Here is a 15488-nt window from a genome sequence, read left to right as displayed (position 1 = left end):
TGAATGGATTCGAAAACGGTAAAACTCAACTGTTTAACTCTAGGGGAGTTGGAAAAGATCATTTTCAAAAATAGTGGAGTGTTCCTTTAAGTCACTGGGGTATATTTGTAGCAATAGCTAAAAATGCATTGTATGGGTCAAAATTATTGATTTTTCTTTTATGCCAAAAGTCATTAGGATATTAAGTAAAGATCATGTTCCATGAAGATATTTTGTAAATTTCCTACTGTAAATATATTAAAACTTAATTTTTGATTAGTAATGTGCATTGCTAAGAACTTCATTTGGACAACTTTAAAGGCGATTTTCTCAATATTTAGATTTTTTTGCACCCTTAAGATTCCAGATTTTTAAATAATTATATCTCGGCCAAATATTGTCCTGTCCTAACAAACCATACATCAATGGAAAGCTTATTTATTCAGCTTTCAGGTGATGTATAAATCTCAATTTCGAAAAATTGACCCTTATGACTGGTTTTGTGGTCCAGTGTCACATATATTTAAATGACACATTTGTAATGATGGAGTTATAATTTAGTACATTTAAAATATATTAACTTCAAATGTAATACTGAACAACACTACAGTTAAAATTATAATCAAGACTTTACATGTGCTTTAGTATGTTAGTCAACACATCAAAATAAGTGTACTTCTTTAAAACGTGAGAAAAGATTAAAACAATGATTTAAAATGTACTAAAACTAATTTGACATTATTACGAAGTAGATGTTTAAAGTGTACTTAAGTGTGTTAAGAAACATAGTTTTACATTTTTATTTCATTGATATTATATTATGTGCAAGTACAGTTTTTTTTTTTTAATATACGTTTAAGATTTGAAGTACACATTCAATACAATGAAGTGCACTTCTTTTTCAAAAGGGATGCACAACAGGTATTTGTGGTTCTATTTTAATATTATTCAATACAGCTTGCCTACCTTCTCATGAGGCGAGTCGATGAGCAGGAATGCTGGGTCCTGACTCACTGACTGAATGGAGAGGGTGTACTGAGCAGAGACTTCAGCTACGTCACATGACTTCTGCACTTCCTCCACACGAGCCTCCCACAGTTTGATCTGACCCAGAGGAAACTGGGTAGGGAAATACGTTATTAGTGCATGGACACATACAGAAGTCCTGTGCAGGATGACTGTAATTTAATGAGACAAAATACCTTGTCATCTTGATTTCTGAAGTAGTAGAGAGTTTTTCCAAACAGCTCACACCACACATGCTTAGAGTAGCCATGTTTCACCTTAAAGAGTCAAAGACAAACATGTTACAAACAGCTATAATGTGATATGCGTTATACCTGGGTTATGATTCAAACTGGTAAAGTGCCCTGACCAGCACAATACTACGACTTTCACACTCTCATCTCTCAAAGTGGGCTGATTTATCAAAGTCAGGTTACATAGACATACAGAGATTAAAGAAGTGGTGACAACAAAGGAAAAAAGGTATTTTATTTAACAAGTTGATCACTGTATCGGACATATTATCACTGTAGGAACCAGTTTTTCGAATTTTGAGTAGAAAAACAACATATTTGTATTTAAATGATTTAATATTTAGTATTATAGGCTATTGTTTTCAGCAATAATATACACAGTAAACCATTATGATGTACAAAATATTTATATTTCTAGTAAATGCTGTTCTTTCAAACTTTCCATTCATCAAAGAATCCTGAAAAAAACCAACCTTTTCACAGTTTCCACAAAACTACTAAGCAGCAACTGTTTTCAGCATTGATAATAATGAAACATGTTTCTTGAGCATCTATAATCTTTTCCTTTCTACAGTATACCTTGGTCAGATGTCCTTTCATAACAGGCCGTGCGTCAGGGTGAGTGAAGAGCGGACTCGCAGCTTTGATTCTCAGGATGCTCTGCAGGACCCTCAGCCACTCCTCCAGGAGGTTTGGGGAATCTGCCTTCAGATTACACACACTCTTACCTGTCACCACCTGAAGGGACACAACATTAACACGGACAATCATGTGAAATAATCTGAGACGTATGAACAAACTCTCTCTCTCACACACGCGCTTTACCTGAAGCATCTGTTTGCCATCACCACGTGCTATAGTGCTGCACGCATTCAGCTCAATCTGACCTTGGGGTTTACGGATCACGTCACTCTAGGAAAGAAAATCAAAGAACCACAGGAAATGCAGGAAATAAAGAACATAAAGTAATATGAAACAAGTCGAAATCATTAATATGAGAACTTTATAAAAGAAATAAAGAATAAAACAGAACAACAAAAATAAAATGCGATACATGAGCTAAACTGACTGGTGATTTGTAGTAGAGAAGCTCCCCGTCCTTCAGAACAAACCAGTGCCTCTTCCACGTTTTCTTCCATGTCTTGACCATCTTGAGCAGGTATCCAGACTTCTCCATAGACTCCTGGAACACAACACATTCTCATTTGGTCTGGCAGCTGTGACTAACTGAGAAGCACAAGTGTGTGTGTGTGTGTGTGTGTGTGTGTGTGTGTGTGTGCGTGCATGCATCTTACACTTTTGCCGTTGTCACTGCTGGAGGAGCAGGTCTTTGGCAGTTTGTTTTCAGGTTCAGAGCACTCAGTGTCAGTGGAGTAAGCATCAGGAGGGATGGCGTAGTCACTCTCAGATGTCATAGAAGACAATGACACAGCTGAGAAAAACACAACACGTTCTGTGACTGAGGGTGTGTGTGTGTGTGTGTGCTGGGCCCTATAAAATCCATTTTATTTTATTCTTACCCAAATTCTGTGTGTTCCATTTGAATTTTTCTGGATTCTCTTTAATAGGCTAATTTATTCGGCAAAAACATGTCTAATCAATTTAATTTATAAAACTTTAACAGTTTAATCTCATAAAGTATAAATATTTTAGAGCAACTTCTATTTATTACATACTATGGTTCTTGCTCAGAGGTACAGTGGTGATAAATTGCTACTTTCAGGGTTGGAACTCGCAGGCTCTTGGTAACTAACACTGATCTACACCACCATCACATGACGTGTGTACCTCTCTTAAGGGAGCGGGGGCTTTCATGGCTGCTCATCTTGTGTGACTCTGATTCAGAGGTCTGGGAGTTCTCCTCCTCTCCAGAGTTAGACTGACACTCCTCCGAACTGTCCTCCTCCTCAGAACTAGACGACTCCTCAGAGAACTGAACGTTGCTTGACAAAGTTGCCTTCTGTGAGAGTAAAAAGAAATGCTGCATTCATAAAAATGCAACTAGAAGATTTCCTACTATTACTGATAGACGTGCAGACTCTTATGCAAATAAACAGTCATTTTGACACTGAACACTGCTGAGAATCATGGTCTTATGGTGAGACAGCCACACACGCACACACACACACACACACACACACACACACACAGGTTCCTACCCCTTTGAGTATGGTGAAGACAGGTGAGCTTGTGTTCCTGTAGATGAGGGATGTGTAGAGCATGTAGGCAGGGCATGAGAATGAGTGGGAGGAGTCTAGAAGAGGAGCATTGGACATAAGTAGGCTGCAAGTAAATACACAATATGATTTGGGCAAGTAATGTTCCTTGATTACTGTGTTGGTCCTGGACCAATATTTACATTGCAACAATCACTGGCCAAACCCGATTCAATAAGCATGAACTAAAACTATAAATCCTAAAATCAGAAGGATTATAGTAGATAAAAACATTTGAACAGCTGATGCAGGAACATGCAAATGCCATATAAATGCTTTTATGTTTTTTTTTTCTTTTGCTATTTGCACAAATGGGAGCATAAAACATATATTTGTTGTAGTTTCCATTCATCACTATAGACGTTCACCAAACTATGACAACTTCTGCTTCTGAGAACCCTGGAAATGTGAAAAGGCTCCATGGACAGAAATGCATAACACAGGTTTGGATTTTTCCTTAAAGGGGTCATGAACCAAGAAATCAAATTTCCCTTGATCTTTTGACATCTAACAGGTCTGTGTACTATAAATACATCCTGTACGTTTCAGAATTAAAACTTTTTTGTTAGTTCAAAAACAGCTTTTTTGTTAGTTCAAAAGCCGCAAAACGACTTGTTTTGGAATTTGTCACATTATGACATCACAGTGCTGCGAAAAGACCACCTCTGCAGAAGATGATCAATGCCTATTTCTATTGCCTCTTTAGCCCCACCTACTGATTCACGCATGTAGCAGGAGGAGAGCAAATACTAGAGAGATGCAAACACAGGATTACTCCATCAACAAAACCACAGAGACGCCTCCGAGGATTATAAGATGCTGTGTAGTCTACGTTGTGAAAAAACACAGTTCCTTGTGATGCTGTGGACACACTACACTAGTTGAAACATTCTAAGACTGAACTCAACCCACTTAAAGACTGTTTCCATCGACTGGAGCAAATTCTAGTCTTTGACAGTCAGAGACGAGCACAAATCTAATGACTGAGGCAGTCCACTGCACTACACACTTAACGACTGGCGAGTCATGACTGGACAAATTCTGCCAAACCAAAAAAATTATGAAATTATTAAAAAAAAAAAAAAAAAAAAAAAACTCACAATGTCACAAGAACTCGACTGCTCAAGATCTTGTACCAAAAACAAACAGGGATAACAAATTAGAGCTGGTAGTATTTATTTGAGGTGCAATTTGCGCAGAAAAAGGGGGAAAAATTTGTAAAACAAACAAACAAAGAAACAAAAACAAATGCTGTATCTGATTCTAGCCGCGCTCCCGCAGCCACTCCTGCCAACACTGAGGACAACACCGGTGCTTTTATTTAATTCTCGAAACACTAAAGGTTCTTAATATAACAAAAAACATTTGTTTTCCTGCTATGATGGTGTTGATAATAAATGCCACAGCAATGTCTTGAAATTATAATTTTTTAAATTAAGTCCTATGTTTCTCTTTCTTTTTTTGAATTATTGCTTGAGCAGACACATTTCGTTATGTCTTTTCAGACACCAATGTCTAATTTCCTTAATTATAACATTTCTAGTGCTATTTTTAAATGTTTAGTCAAGCAATACAATTATCATTATCTTTTGTATGTCTGAAAGGGATTAAAAATGAATTGGTTCTGATTAAAAAGGGTATATATTTTTTTTCGTTACAGTTCCCGAGTTTCCGGTCAGAATGAAATGAAACATTACTGCTCCATTTACTTAGAAACAAAAGTCATATAAAAATGCTATTTGTGTATTTAACTTTTCATTATATTAGTCTACAGCAAACGTTAAGAACTGCAGAGAAATTCAAGGCATTGTAATTTCCTTATCCATCTGACACAAATCTTAAATATAATTAAACTGTGTACAATATATAAAATGATTTTATTACGTGTCATATTTGAGATTTTTTAAATGAAATTTATGAAAAAAAGCTTTTAAGAATAGGTATTTGTTATGTTCGTATATTTGTTATGAAGAATAGCCTATTTCTTATGAAAAAGGAAAACTTGAAATCGCATCATATGACCCCTTTAAATATTCTTCATAACAAATTTTTAAAAAAGTTAAAAGTTAAGAAAAAATTGTCTATAGAGAGGCCTGTAGGCTAATTCATTTTTTTCTTAACTTTTGTTAGACTGCAGATTGAAATAAAATAATTCTTGATAATATCTTTAAAATGAGAGAAATCACTGACATAATATAGGCTATTTTATTTTACTTCCGAAAAAAAAAAAAAAACCCCGAATAATCTAAAACCATTTAACTTATGAAATAAAATAAAGACACGAAATAAATCACATCTCCAACGCATCTCCACTGCATAGCCGCATATACAATCGCTGGTGTCAGTCGCAAATATTAAATATGTTTAAAAAAATGCGAAAATGACTGTTTCTTGAATTCTGATTTATCTTTATACACCACACACTATGCAATTTTTTCTGCCGACTGCAAATAGCGACTGAGCGCAACTGGAACAGACCCGGTCCGACTGGGCACAATCAGTCGTCAAGACCAAATTACATTCATAATTGGTATGACAGTCGTGTAGTGTGTTCTCGGCTTAAAACTGCATCTACATCGGACCCAAGCGCTGTTGTGTCGCAAATCAATTTCTCTTTCATGTCAGAAGCAACATGAGCGCTTAGAGTACGTCAGAAATATTTTTGTTTTGTTCCGTCTCTGATCCCGCCTTCATCCAGTGTAGACAGAATCACTGATTATGATGGGTTCTGTTGTCTTTAGTAGCATTGCACCACTCACGTCTGATGTAGACATGAGGTAACATTAGGAAAGAGCCACAGATCTGCGGATTCATTTTTAAACCAAGACAGTATGATGCAGGCTTTTCAGAGAGACTGAAAGTAAAAGATAATGCAGTGCTGAGTCTGACTAGAGTGGATCCAGCAGTAATGTTGCAACACATAAGTGTGAATAACAGTGTTTTTACCACTATTGCATTGTCTGGTCCAGACCATTTGATATTTGATATATACTGAGTATTTATAAGTTTTTAACCTAGATGACCCATGTTGTTTTCAGAGTACGTCACAGCAGCGTCCATCTGTTATTTTAATATGTAAAAATTATGTTGATGTAAAAATCTTGCTTATATAAGAACACTATGCAGTTCATGATCCCTTTAAGAAGTGCATGTGAAAAATAATGAAGATAAAAAATGAAGAGAGATCAATGAAGGGCAGCTGGATTGAGAATATGTGCAAATGTAAAAAACACAATCTAAACGCACCTTTATTAGCTACATCTGTACACGACGTCTCGGACAGACGAATTCCAGATTTTGCCACAGCATATATTCTGCTCTCCTGCAGATAACATGAAATCACAAGTCTACCACATGAACCAAAACGACAGAAATTCATATTAGCTGGACTATTTGTGGCACGACTCACCCAAGAAGGCAGTCTGTGCAGTGGAGGGGTCGGAGGTTTACTCCCGCGCACGGCGGCAGAGGCGTTGAGTGTTTCGAGTTCCTCAGGTGGCACTTCTGCTGGAGGCACATCAGGCACACATTCTCTTTCACGAGTCTCCATCTTTTGCTCTTGGTCCATGTCTGTTTCCTGAGGCCGTAGAGGACGTAGCATGCTGAAGGCGTTTCGTGTCCGCCCATGGGCGGCTTCACTGTACAGCGGAGGCTGACTCAGATGCTTTTTAGCCAATGCCAAACTAACAGTAAATGCATTTGGATTACGCAGTCTGGGCTGTTTGGGGGAGGCTGGGGTGTCTTGGGACTCTCGTGATGGAGTGGGCCGCTTTGGTGTGAGAGCTGGAGTTAATATGGGGCTGGGAGTGTTTGTGTCACTGGAGGACGATGAGGAATCAAGACATTGCGACTGGAAGCGCTTATTCAGCTCATCTGAGGATCCATCATCAGCATCCACCTTCTCGCTGTCTCTCTTTGAAGCACTCTTGGTGCCAGGAAGGCAAAGTCTGGAGTACTCCATGCGCTGCATGTCATCGTCAAACAGCGAGCTGCTGTCGTCTGAGGCTGTGTGGTACGTCTCACTGGTGGGTCGACTGAAACGCAAACCTCCAAACAGACTCCTCTCTCCTTCAGAGGCAGAGTTGGAGAGGATTGAGGAGACTCCACAGGACAGCGTGACCACCTCGTACTCTGATCCCACTTTAGAGCATCGGCCAACACACTCTGTTTCTGGGCAATCTTGTTTCATTCCAGAATCTGGATCAGACCAAACACACAGACTTTGTGAATATATGAATACATATGGTAAGCACTTGATATATTAAAAGCATTAAGACTTCTCTGAGTTAAAGTCAAAGCTGAGTTAAAGTTTTGCAAATCACTGTAAAGTCATCCATTTCAATGAATCAGACTTAAGGCAAATGACTCATTTGAGTGGTTCATTTAGTGAGTCAAAATGCAATTATCACAATGCAGAATGATTCTTGAACAAATTACTTTTATGAGTCGGTTCTTCTGAATCAAAAACATGAATCACACTGTTACTGTGTTATGCTGTCCTTCTGCATCACTGGGGGCAGTCGTGGCCTAATGGTTAGAGAGTCAGACTTGTAACCCAAAGGTTGCGGGTACGTCTCACTGGTGGGTCGACTGAAACGCAAACCTCCAAACAGACTCCTCTCTCCTTCAGAGGCAGAGTTGGAGAGGATTGAGGAGACTCCACAGGACAGCGTGACCACCTCGTACTCTGATCCCACTTTAGAGCATCGGCCAACACACTCTGTTTCTGGGCAATCTTGTTTCATTCCAGAATCTGGATCAGACCAAACACACAGACTTTGTGAATATATGAATACATATGGTAAGCACTTGATATATTAAAAGCATTAAGACTTCTGAGTTAAAGTCAAAGCTGTTAAAGTTTTGCAAATCACTGTCAAGTCATCCATTTCAATGAATCAGACTTAAGGCAAATGACTCATTTGAGTGGTTCATTTAGTGAGTCAAAATGCAATTATCACAATGCAGAATGATTCTTGAACAAATTACTTTTATGAGTCGGTTCTTCTGAATCGAAAACATGAATCACACTGTTACTGTGTTATGCTGTCCTTCTGCATCATTGGGGGCAGTCGTGGCCTAATGGTTAGAGAGTCAGACTTGTAACCCAAAGGTTGCGGATTCGAGTCTCAGGTCCGGCAGGGATTGTAGGTGGGGAGAGTAAATGTATGGCGCTCTCTCCACCCTCAATACCACGACTGAGGTGAGACCCTTGAGCAAGGCACTGAACCCCCAACTGCTCCCCGGGCGCTGCAGCATTGACTACCCACTGCTCTGGGTGTGTGTTCACGGTGTGTGTGCATGTTTGTTCATTACTCACTGCTGTGTGTGTGCACTTGGATGAGTTAAATGCAGAGCACAAATTCCAAGTATGGTTGACCACATGTCCCTTCCTTTTCCTTAAAACATTTTTGAACTTCCAGAAAAGGCTTTGAGAAACTTTCATTTGCTAGATGCATGTTGGTATTGATGGGGCAATGAAATTGGTGGATCAAAATGATGACTTCTCAATTGAAGTTCTATTTTAAATGTAATTTATTCCTGTGATGCAAAGCTGGGTCACATGATCCTTCAGAAATCATTCTAATATGCTGATTTTCAGCGCAAGAAACATTTCTTCTTATTATTAGTGTTGAAAAGTTGTGCTGTTTAATATTTTCGTGGAAACCATGATACAATGCATTTATTTGAAATCGTTTTTTTGTTTTGCAACAATGTAAAACTCTTTATTGTCACTTTTGATCAATTTAATGTGTCTTTGCTGAATAAAAATTTTAATTTCTTAATTTCTTCCCTGCCTTGTTGCATCTCAGTCAAACTCAACAGATTATGAACTAATACTTTCAGTCAAACATCTACAGATATCATATCAGTCTTCTGACCAGCAGAGGGTCTCCTGCAGTCTGTGTGTGTGGGCTCACGATCCGGCAGGGTGCTGACGCTCTTCTGGGCCGGCTCTGGGCCCGTCAGTACCTGAGGGCTCTTCCCTCTAATTTGGAAACAGCCAAAAGTCAGACTGCTGAGCCGCTGGGCCTCACCCACACTGGGCTGCACTGGGCCACCAGAACTCAAAGTCGGCTCCATGGCTAAAACAAAACAATTAAACATGACACTTATTAGCTCTTTTCCATCAATGGAAAAATTTCTCGATTTAGTCTTCATTGTCATTGATAAAAACAAAAAACAGATTTTCATCAGTAATTTCTTTGACAAGCTTAACACTCAACATGCTACAGAAATAGCAGGAATAAATTGGTTGGATGCTTTTTTGAAGACACAGTAGCCAGAGCTTAACCTACTGTGTGATCAGACGCATGAATACCTTGCAGTCGTCTTCTCAGGTCTTGTATCTCAGCCTCCTGTTGTTGGTTGATCTCTCTCAGAGAGGCATTCTCTATATCAAACTACAAGAGTGATTGGTGAACACAAACATTTACACACTTTCTGCCCCACCTATTTATCTCCTCTCACCTATTTAAGAACACACACACGCACGCGTACAAAAAGCATGAACGTACTTCATTCAGCTTCCGCATGACCCATTCTTTGATCTTAGCTGCTTTTTCTTCAACCGTCTTGGCATCTTGGATTCGGTTCTGTTTCTGGAGGTGCAATTTAATGGATTTAAATAGGCCTCTATGTCTACTGATGCAAACCTGATGATATTAGAGACTGGAGTTGGGACTGACCTGTTCCTCCAGCTGTTGCTCTAGGGTGGCAATAAGCTCGTCTTTCTCCTGCAGTACCGTTTGAAGATTTTGACTGCGCCTGAACAGCTGCAGCTCTGAATCACTTGACTGGATATCTGATGCCTTTAGACGCTCTTCCATCCATTGCACCTGAAACACACACATGAACATACACACAGTGTTAGTAATGGTTACATTATTATATCAAAAATACAATATACAGGCATTGGACAAAATAATGTGAACACCCGATTATGACTCTGTACACAAAGAAGCAAGACCTCATCAGCGAAGAAGAGAAATGGGTGAAATCTGAAAAGGGTAAGTAATAATAGGGACATTGATCACTGAGAAGGATTGTGTCCAAACAACATAGAACTACTGCAGCAAAGTGACAGCAAGCCTTAATAATATTCACCTTGAAGACCCTTCAGTTTCCACAAAAAAACTGACCACAGAGAGTATCACAAAACCAACATCCATGAAAGAGCTGCAACTGCTAAAACTTTAACCACAAACACCAATGCTAAAAAAAGATGGTATCATGATCATTAAACCTGGACAGTTGGAGCACCAAGATAAACTTCAACATCTGCCCTAGCCAGACAAATCACCTGACTTGAATATTATCAAACTACTATAAGGCAGCTTTGGAGAAAAGATTGAGAAGCAGATTCCCTCCTTCAACATCTCTAGATAGCAGATGTTCTGATAGACGACATTCAGCTGAAGACTATTCAAAAGATGCAGGCCATGAATCTATTCTAAGAAGGTTGTAAGCTGTATTAAAGCAGATGGTGGTAAACAAGCTTAAAGGTGCAGTATGTAATATTGACAGCTATAGCGGTTGAAATGGGTACTGCAGTCCAAATTCAAAATAATACAGAGAGTTGCATGTTTCTCCTGCCCCCTCCTCCTCAGACTTGACGCTCACGTGGGTTGCCAGATTGAGGACACGCAACAGGAATTGAGGACACACAATTTACAATGGAAGGTGGCAAGCCTTATACACTGTAAGTTGATGAGCTGATTTATCTGTGTTTTAATATTCCTCTGGTCATAGAGATTTTTAGATGGATGCAGAGGCTTTTTAGTTCAACTATGATCTCGTTGCAATACACTGTGTTTTCCACCAATTGGCTACCCGGGGTGTCGAAATACTAGTGGGCGGAATCACACGGACCAAAACAACAACAGACATTCCGACACGGAAAGCACATTTCAAAGCAGAATAACTGGCTGTAGCATTATTTTTCAGAGAAACAAGTATGTGAACAAGCATGTTACCTAAATATCTGCAAACATGCTTTAGTACAGTCAAAAAATGTCCATACAGCACCTTTAATAGGTGTAATAAGGAATATTACCTATTTCCAAGGTGTCCAACCCCTGTGAATGATTAATATAAATCGTTATAATATAGTTTTGTTGGAAATATCCTTTAAATGTAGTCAATATTTTGTGTCACCTGACCATTTTACTCCCTATAAAATGACATATAATTATTTTTGAGGCATTTTAGTTGATGATAATATGCAAAATACTGAAAACTTTGACAAACTATTATAATGGTCTTGACAAAAACTTTTTGTCAAGAAATATTTTCATATACATTTGTTACATTATTTAATTATTATGAATTGTACCAAAATAATCAAATCATTTAGTAAGCCATTCAAGTAAAGAATAAAATTTTAAATGAATCATTGTCAGTGCAAATACTTAACATCCCTAAAATCGGATGAAATGTCCAGAAGAGAGTTATTGGTATTTACCTGCTGGTTGGCCTCATATGCCCGACGCTCGGCTTCCAACACCTGCGTCTCCAACTGCTGCATCTGAGAGAGCAAGAAACACTGAATAAATTAATGGCCAAAAGTGTTTGTGCATGAATATGTATAAACATGAAAAATTTTATTATGAAAGTCTACTTTAAAATTTTCCTTATGCATAACATTCATCAGTGATGAATGGCTGGGAAGAATAAGCTTTGTAAACAAATATCCTTCTGTGCTGGGATTTTATTTAAAACATGCATTCTTCTCATAGCATAGTACTGGCAGGAATGCAGCAAATTCATTTGCAAATCATTTTTACCATAGCGGGAATGCCATGCTATATTACCATTACATTCCTTCAAGCCTTTTATTTTTTATTTTTTTGGATGAAAAATGTATCTATAAAGTTAAGGAAACTCAAAAACTATTGCCTAAGCAAAAACATTTCCCCCCCAAAAAACTGAAGCTGTGTTGTATTGGTTACATTTTTGGACTGTATTATATGCGCTGTCACAATTATAGTTGTGCATGGAAAAAAAAAAAAAAGTGGTAAACCAGAGGTAATGATTCAGTTCCCGGTCATTTTGATGACTGTTTTCTGTCATTGCATTCAGTGAAATCTCAGGGAATTTTGACCACTCTATTTCCAATCCTCATACTTTCTAGTAAATTTCTAATATAAATTCCCTAATCCACTTGCCAGCCTCATAAAAATAAGCACTCCACACATTCTGTGGCTTAGTTGTGGTCATCAGATTGGAGTTTGCTGAATGGATCTTGGAGTTTGAATGCAGACCACTGTTGAAAATTGCACTGTGCATTTTTATTTAATTTAATACACAATTTCTTCATTTCAAATTAAATTATCAACATAATGTGAATGAAATGTTTTTGGGGAATTTATGACTTTGTCAGCAGCACTTGAGCTGAACAAATCCTGAAGATCATGTTCTCCAGCATGATTTGATAATGATCCAAAGTGTTTTAAGTGAAGCACAACATGATCAATGCACTTTATTAATATGCAGAAATACTCAAATACTACCATAGCATATACATACTTTACAAATTATTTAATATATCATTATTTTTCACATTACAGTACAGAGAATTACATTTTTATTGCATTGTGTTAATGAAAAATTAGCGGGTGCTTCCCATAACACTGAACATTTTGGGGTTAAATTCGCTTGGTGTTATGCGCTTGTTTCTGCTTTGGCAGGAACTCCATTAGCAACCTGTTTCTCTTCATACAGTTCCCAAAAAAGAACAGACAAATATGACCTAACACACTGCTAATAGTTACCGCCACACTCATATTTTCCACTGAACGCCATACAAAAGTGTTTTTATGCATCTGTGTGTATATATGTGACCCAACGATATTCTGATCTTTCTAACAGCCTCTCCTCTTTACAAGCCTCCGTCATTAAAGATGTTTAATAAGTCCCAACGCACAAAGCACTATTGACAAAACTATCCTAATGATGACTTTTTGGAACAGTCCAGTCCATGTATTCATGTTCTGCTCTAGTTCTTAAGTTAAAGCACATTTTGTTGGATTTGTTAATGGTGCATTAGTCAGAGCTTGATGAATGACGTAAATATCTGATTCGCAGATGGAAGTTAAAAAGATTCACAGACTCTGGTTAGTTTTCCATGATAGAAGTCTATTGATATTCAAGGTTTAGTGAGCCAATGCCGATCGGACTAAACCAAAGGGTGTTTCCCCAAAACACACTGATGGTCAGAAATACATCACACACTCTACACACACTCATTATCTCTGTCGTACACACACACAGTCACTATCTCGCAGACTATTCACTATACACATAAGCTTAATGTGGAACTAACTACAGATACGTTTATACCACAACAACCACACACACACACTGTACACACGGGTACACACCCAACCTCATCTGTGGTCAAGCTGGTCCACCACTGCCCAATGGTGCAGATATAGAAAATAAAAAATAGCAGCGTAATTACAGACTGTTCTGAGAACAGCTGCACAAACCAAGTCAGACTCTGAGCGGTTCAGTCACAGGTTAGCGCTACATACCTGTATTAACATGTGCTGTTTTCTGTCTTTTTGATCAAATAAATGTAGCTTTGGTGAGCATAAGAGACTTCTTTCAAAAACCTTAAAATGGACAATCTCATGTTAATCTTGAGTACCTATAGAGTAGTATTGCATCCTTCATAAAGAATAGTCTTTAACTTTATCAGATATACAAAATAAAGATTCAGCTTTATTATTCTCTCTGAAAACAGTCGAGCTCCTGGAGGTGTGCCGTGTGCAGAACTAAAGAGTCACAAGCCCGCAAAGCTATTAGGTGTGTTCGGCTTGAAGCGCTGCTGCACATATCGAACAGTGTATGACAAATTAAGAATTTGTTCTCACAACTTATTAATAAGTTCCCTTGTTTTAGATCAATCGTAGCCACATTATACTAAATTGTTCCCTCATTTTAAAATAGTAAAATATTAAAACATGGCCAGGAATTAATAGGCCTTGAGAACAAATTCTTAATTTGTGACCACAATATCTAGTTTTTCTTCCACATGTCATGTGCAGGGCTCCATACAAAAGTGCATTACTAGTTTGACCAGGAGATGGTGCTCTAGGAGGACACTGGAGTTATTCGAAGCAACAAAGCAACCAACATAATTCATTTTTTTTAAAGATAAATGGCAATTTCCCGTGACACAAGCAATAGAGACTGCTGATGATGCAACAAAGCTTAATCAAGCTCAACTTTATGCAGAGGAGTGGTGACGTGAAGTGTGACTGCTAATGGGAATGTTATACCAAATCAAACCAAACCTTCATGGATGCTTCCATCAATTTGCACCATAAGCTCTACATTTCCATCAACAGCTTTTTGAATCTTCTACAATCCCCCTCACTTCTCCGCTCCATATGGTCCTGGCTACAGTCAGTCTTCCATTCCATGCATTCCATCCTCGGCCTTCTGTAGCCGGCCCGCCCTGCACCCCTCATCCAGTCTCCCTCCACAGGCCAGCTCACAAAGCCTGTCTGTGTGACATCCTTCACTGCACCACGGCTCCAAATTCCCCACCGTCACCGACCTCTGCTCCACACTTCACTGTCCTACAGTAGCACTAGGGCTGTGCGATATTGAAGAAAAATGTGATATGCGATACCTTCTTAAAAAATGCGATATTCGATATGCGATACGATATTGCTTAAAGTGTGTAAAATCAATTTAAATTATATTTTAAAATATTTAAAAATGAAAATATATAACCAATTTCTTTCACATTCTTTCTTGGAAAATAAAGAATCACTATAACTTCTGAAAGTGACCAGCAGTGTTTTAGCATTACATAAAAAGTAATGTCACAAATCAGAAAATGTAATTTAACATCAATGTGAACATACAAACAAAAAAATCAATGACACTAATTTTATGTCATTGTAACTTTGCTTTCCACACACTTGAAGTACTTCTTCATATACCACAGCAAAAACTATAGTCTGAGAAAGTTCAAACATGATTAAAGGAAAAAGTGAACAGTCAGTAAAAAAAAAGAAAG

General features: G+C 38.1%; 1 protein-coding gene across 1 annotated transcript in view; it reads right to left on the bottom strand.

The window, feature by feature from the left end:
• LOC107707149 (pleckstrin homology domain-containing family H member 2-like) overlaps positions 1-15488 on the bottom strand; it is a 33924-nt gene that overhangs the window by 9167 nt on the left and 9269 nt on the right. The window contains exons 4-18 of the mRNA XM_016511065.1: positions 11919-11981; positions 10144-10293; positions 9973-10056; positions 9777-9858; positions 9376-9540; positions 6864-7651; positions 6701-6776; positions 3398-3492; positions 3027-3198; positions 2534-2670; positions 2308-2421; positions 2064-2150; positions 1818-1976; positions 1182-1262; positions 946-1098 (exon numbers count right to left, since the gene is read on the bottom strand). Coding sequence (XP_016366551.1) covers positions 946-1098; positions 1182-1262; positions 1818-1976; positions 2064-2150; positions 2308-2421; positions 2534-2670; positions 3027-3198; positions 3398-3492; positions 6701-6776; positions 6864-7651; positions 9376-9540; positions 9777-9858; positions 9973-10056; positions 10144-10293; positions 11919-11981 — 2406 coding nt within the window. The remainder of the gene's footprint in view (positions 1-945; positions 1099-1181; positions 1263-1817; positions 1977-2063; positions 2151-2307; positions 2422-2533; positions 2671-3026; positions 3199-3397; positions 3493-6700; positions 6777-6863; positions 7652-9375; positions 9541-9776; positions 9859-9972; positions 10057-10143; positions 10294-11918; positions 11982-15488) is intronic.

The sequence above is a fragment of the Sinocyclocheilus rhinocerous genome, unplaced genomic scaffold (genome assembly GCF_001515625.1).
Source record: "Sinocyclocheilus rhinocerous isolate Xijiao unplaced genomic scaffold, SAMN03320098_v1.1 scaffold715, whole genome shotgun sequence".
NCBI lineage: Eukaryota > Metazoa > Chordata > Actinopteri > Cypriniformes > Cyprinidae > Sinocyclocheilus > Sinocyclocheilus rhinocerous.
The sequence above is the reverse complement of the archived record's forward strand: the minus strand, read 5'-3'. Positions and strand labels throughout refer to the sequence as shown.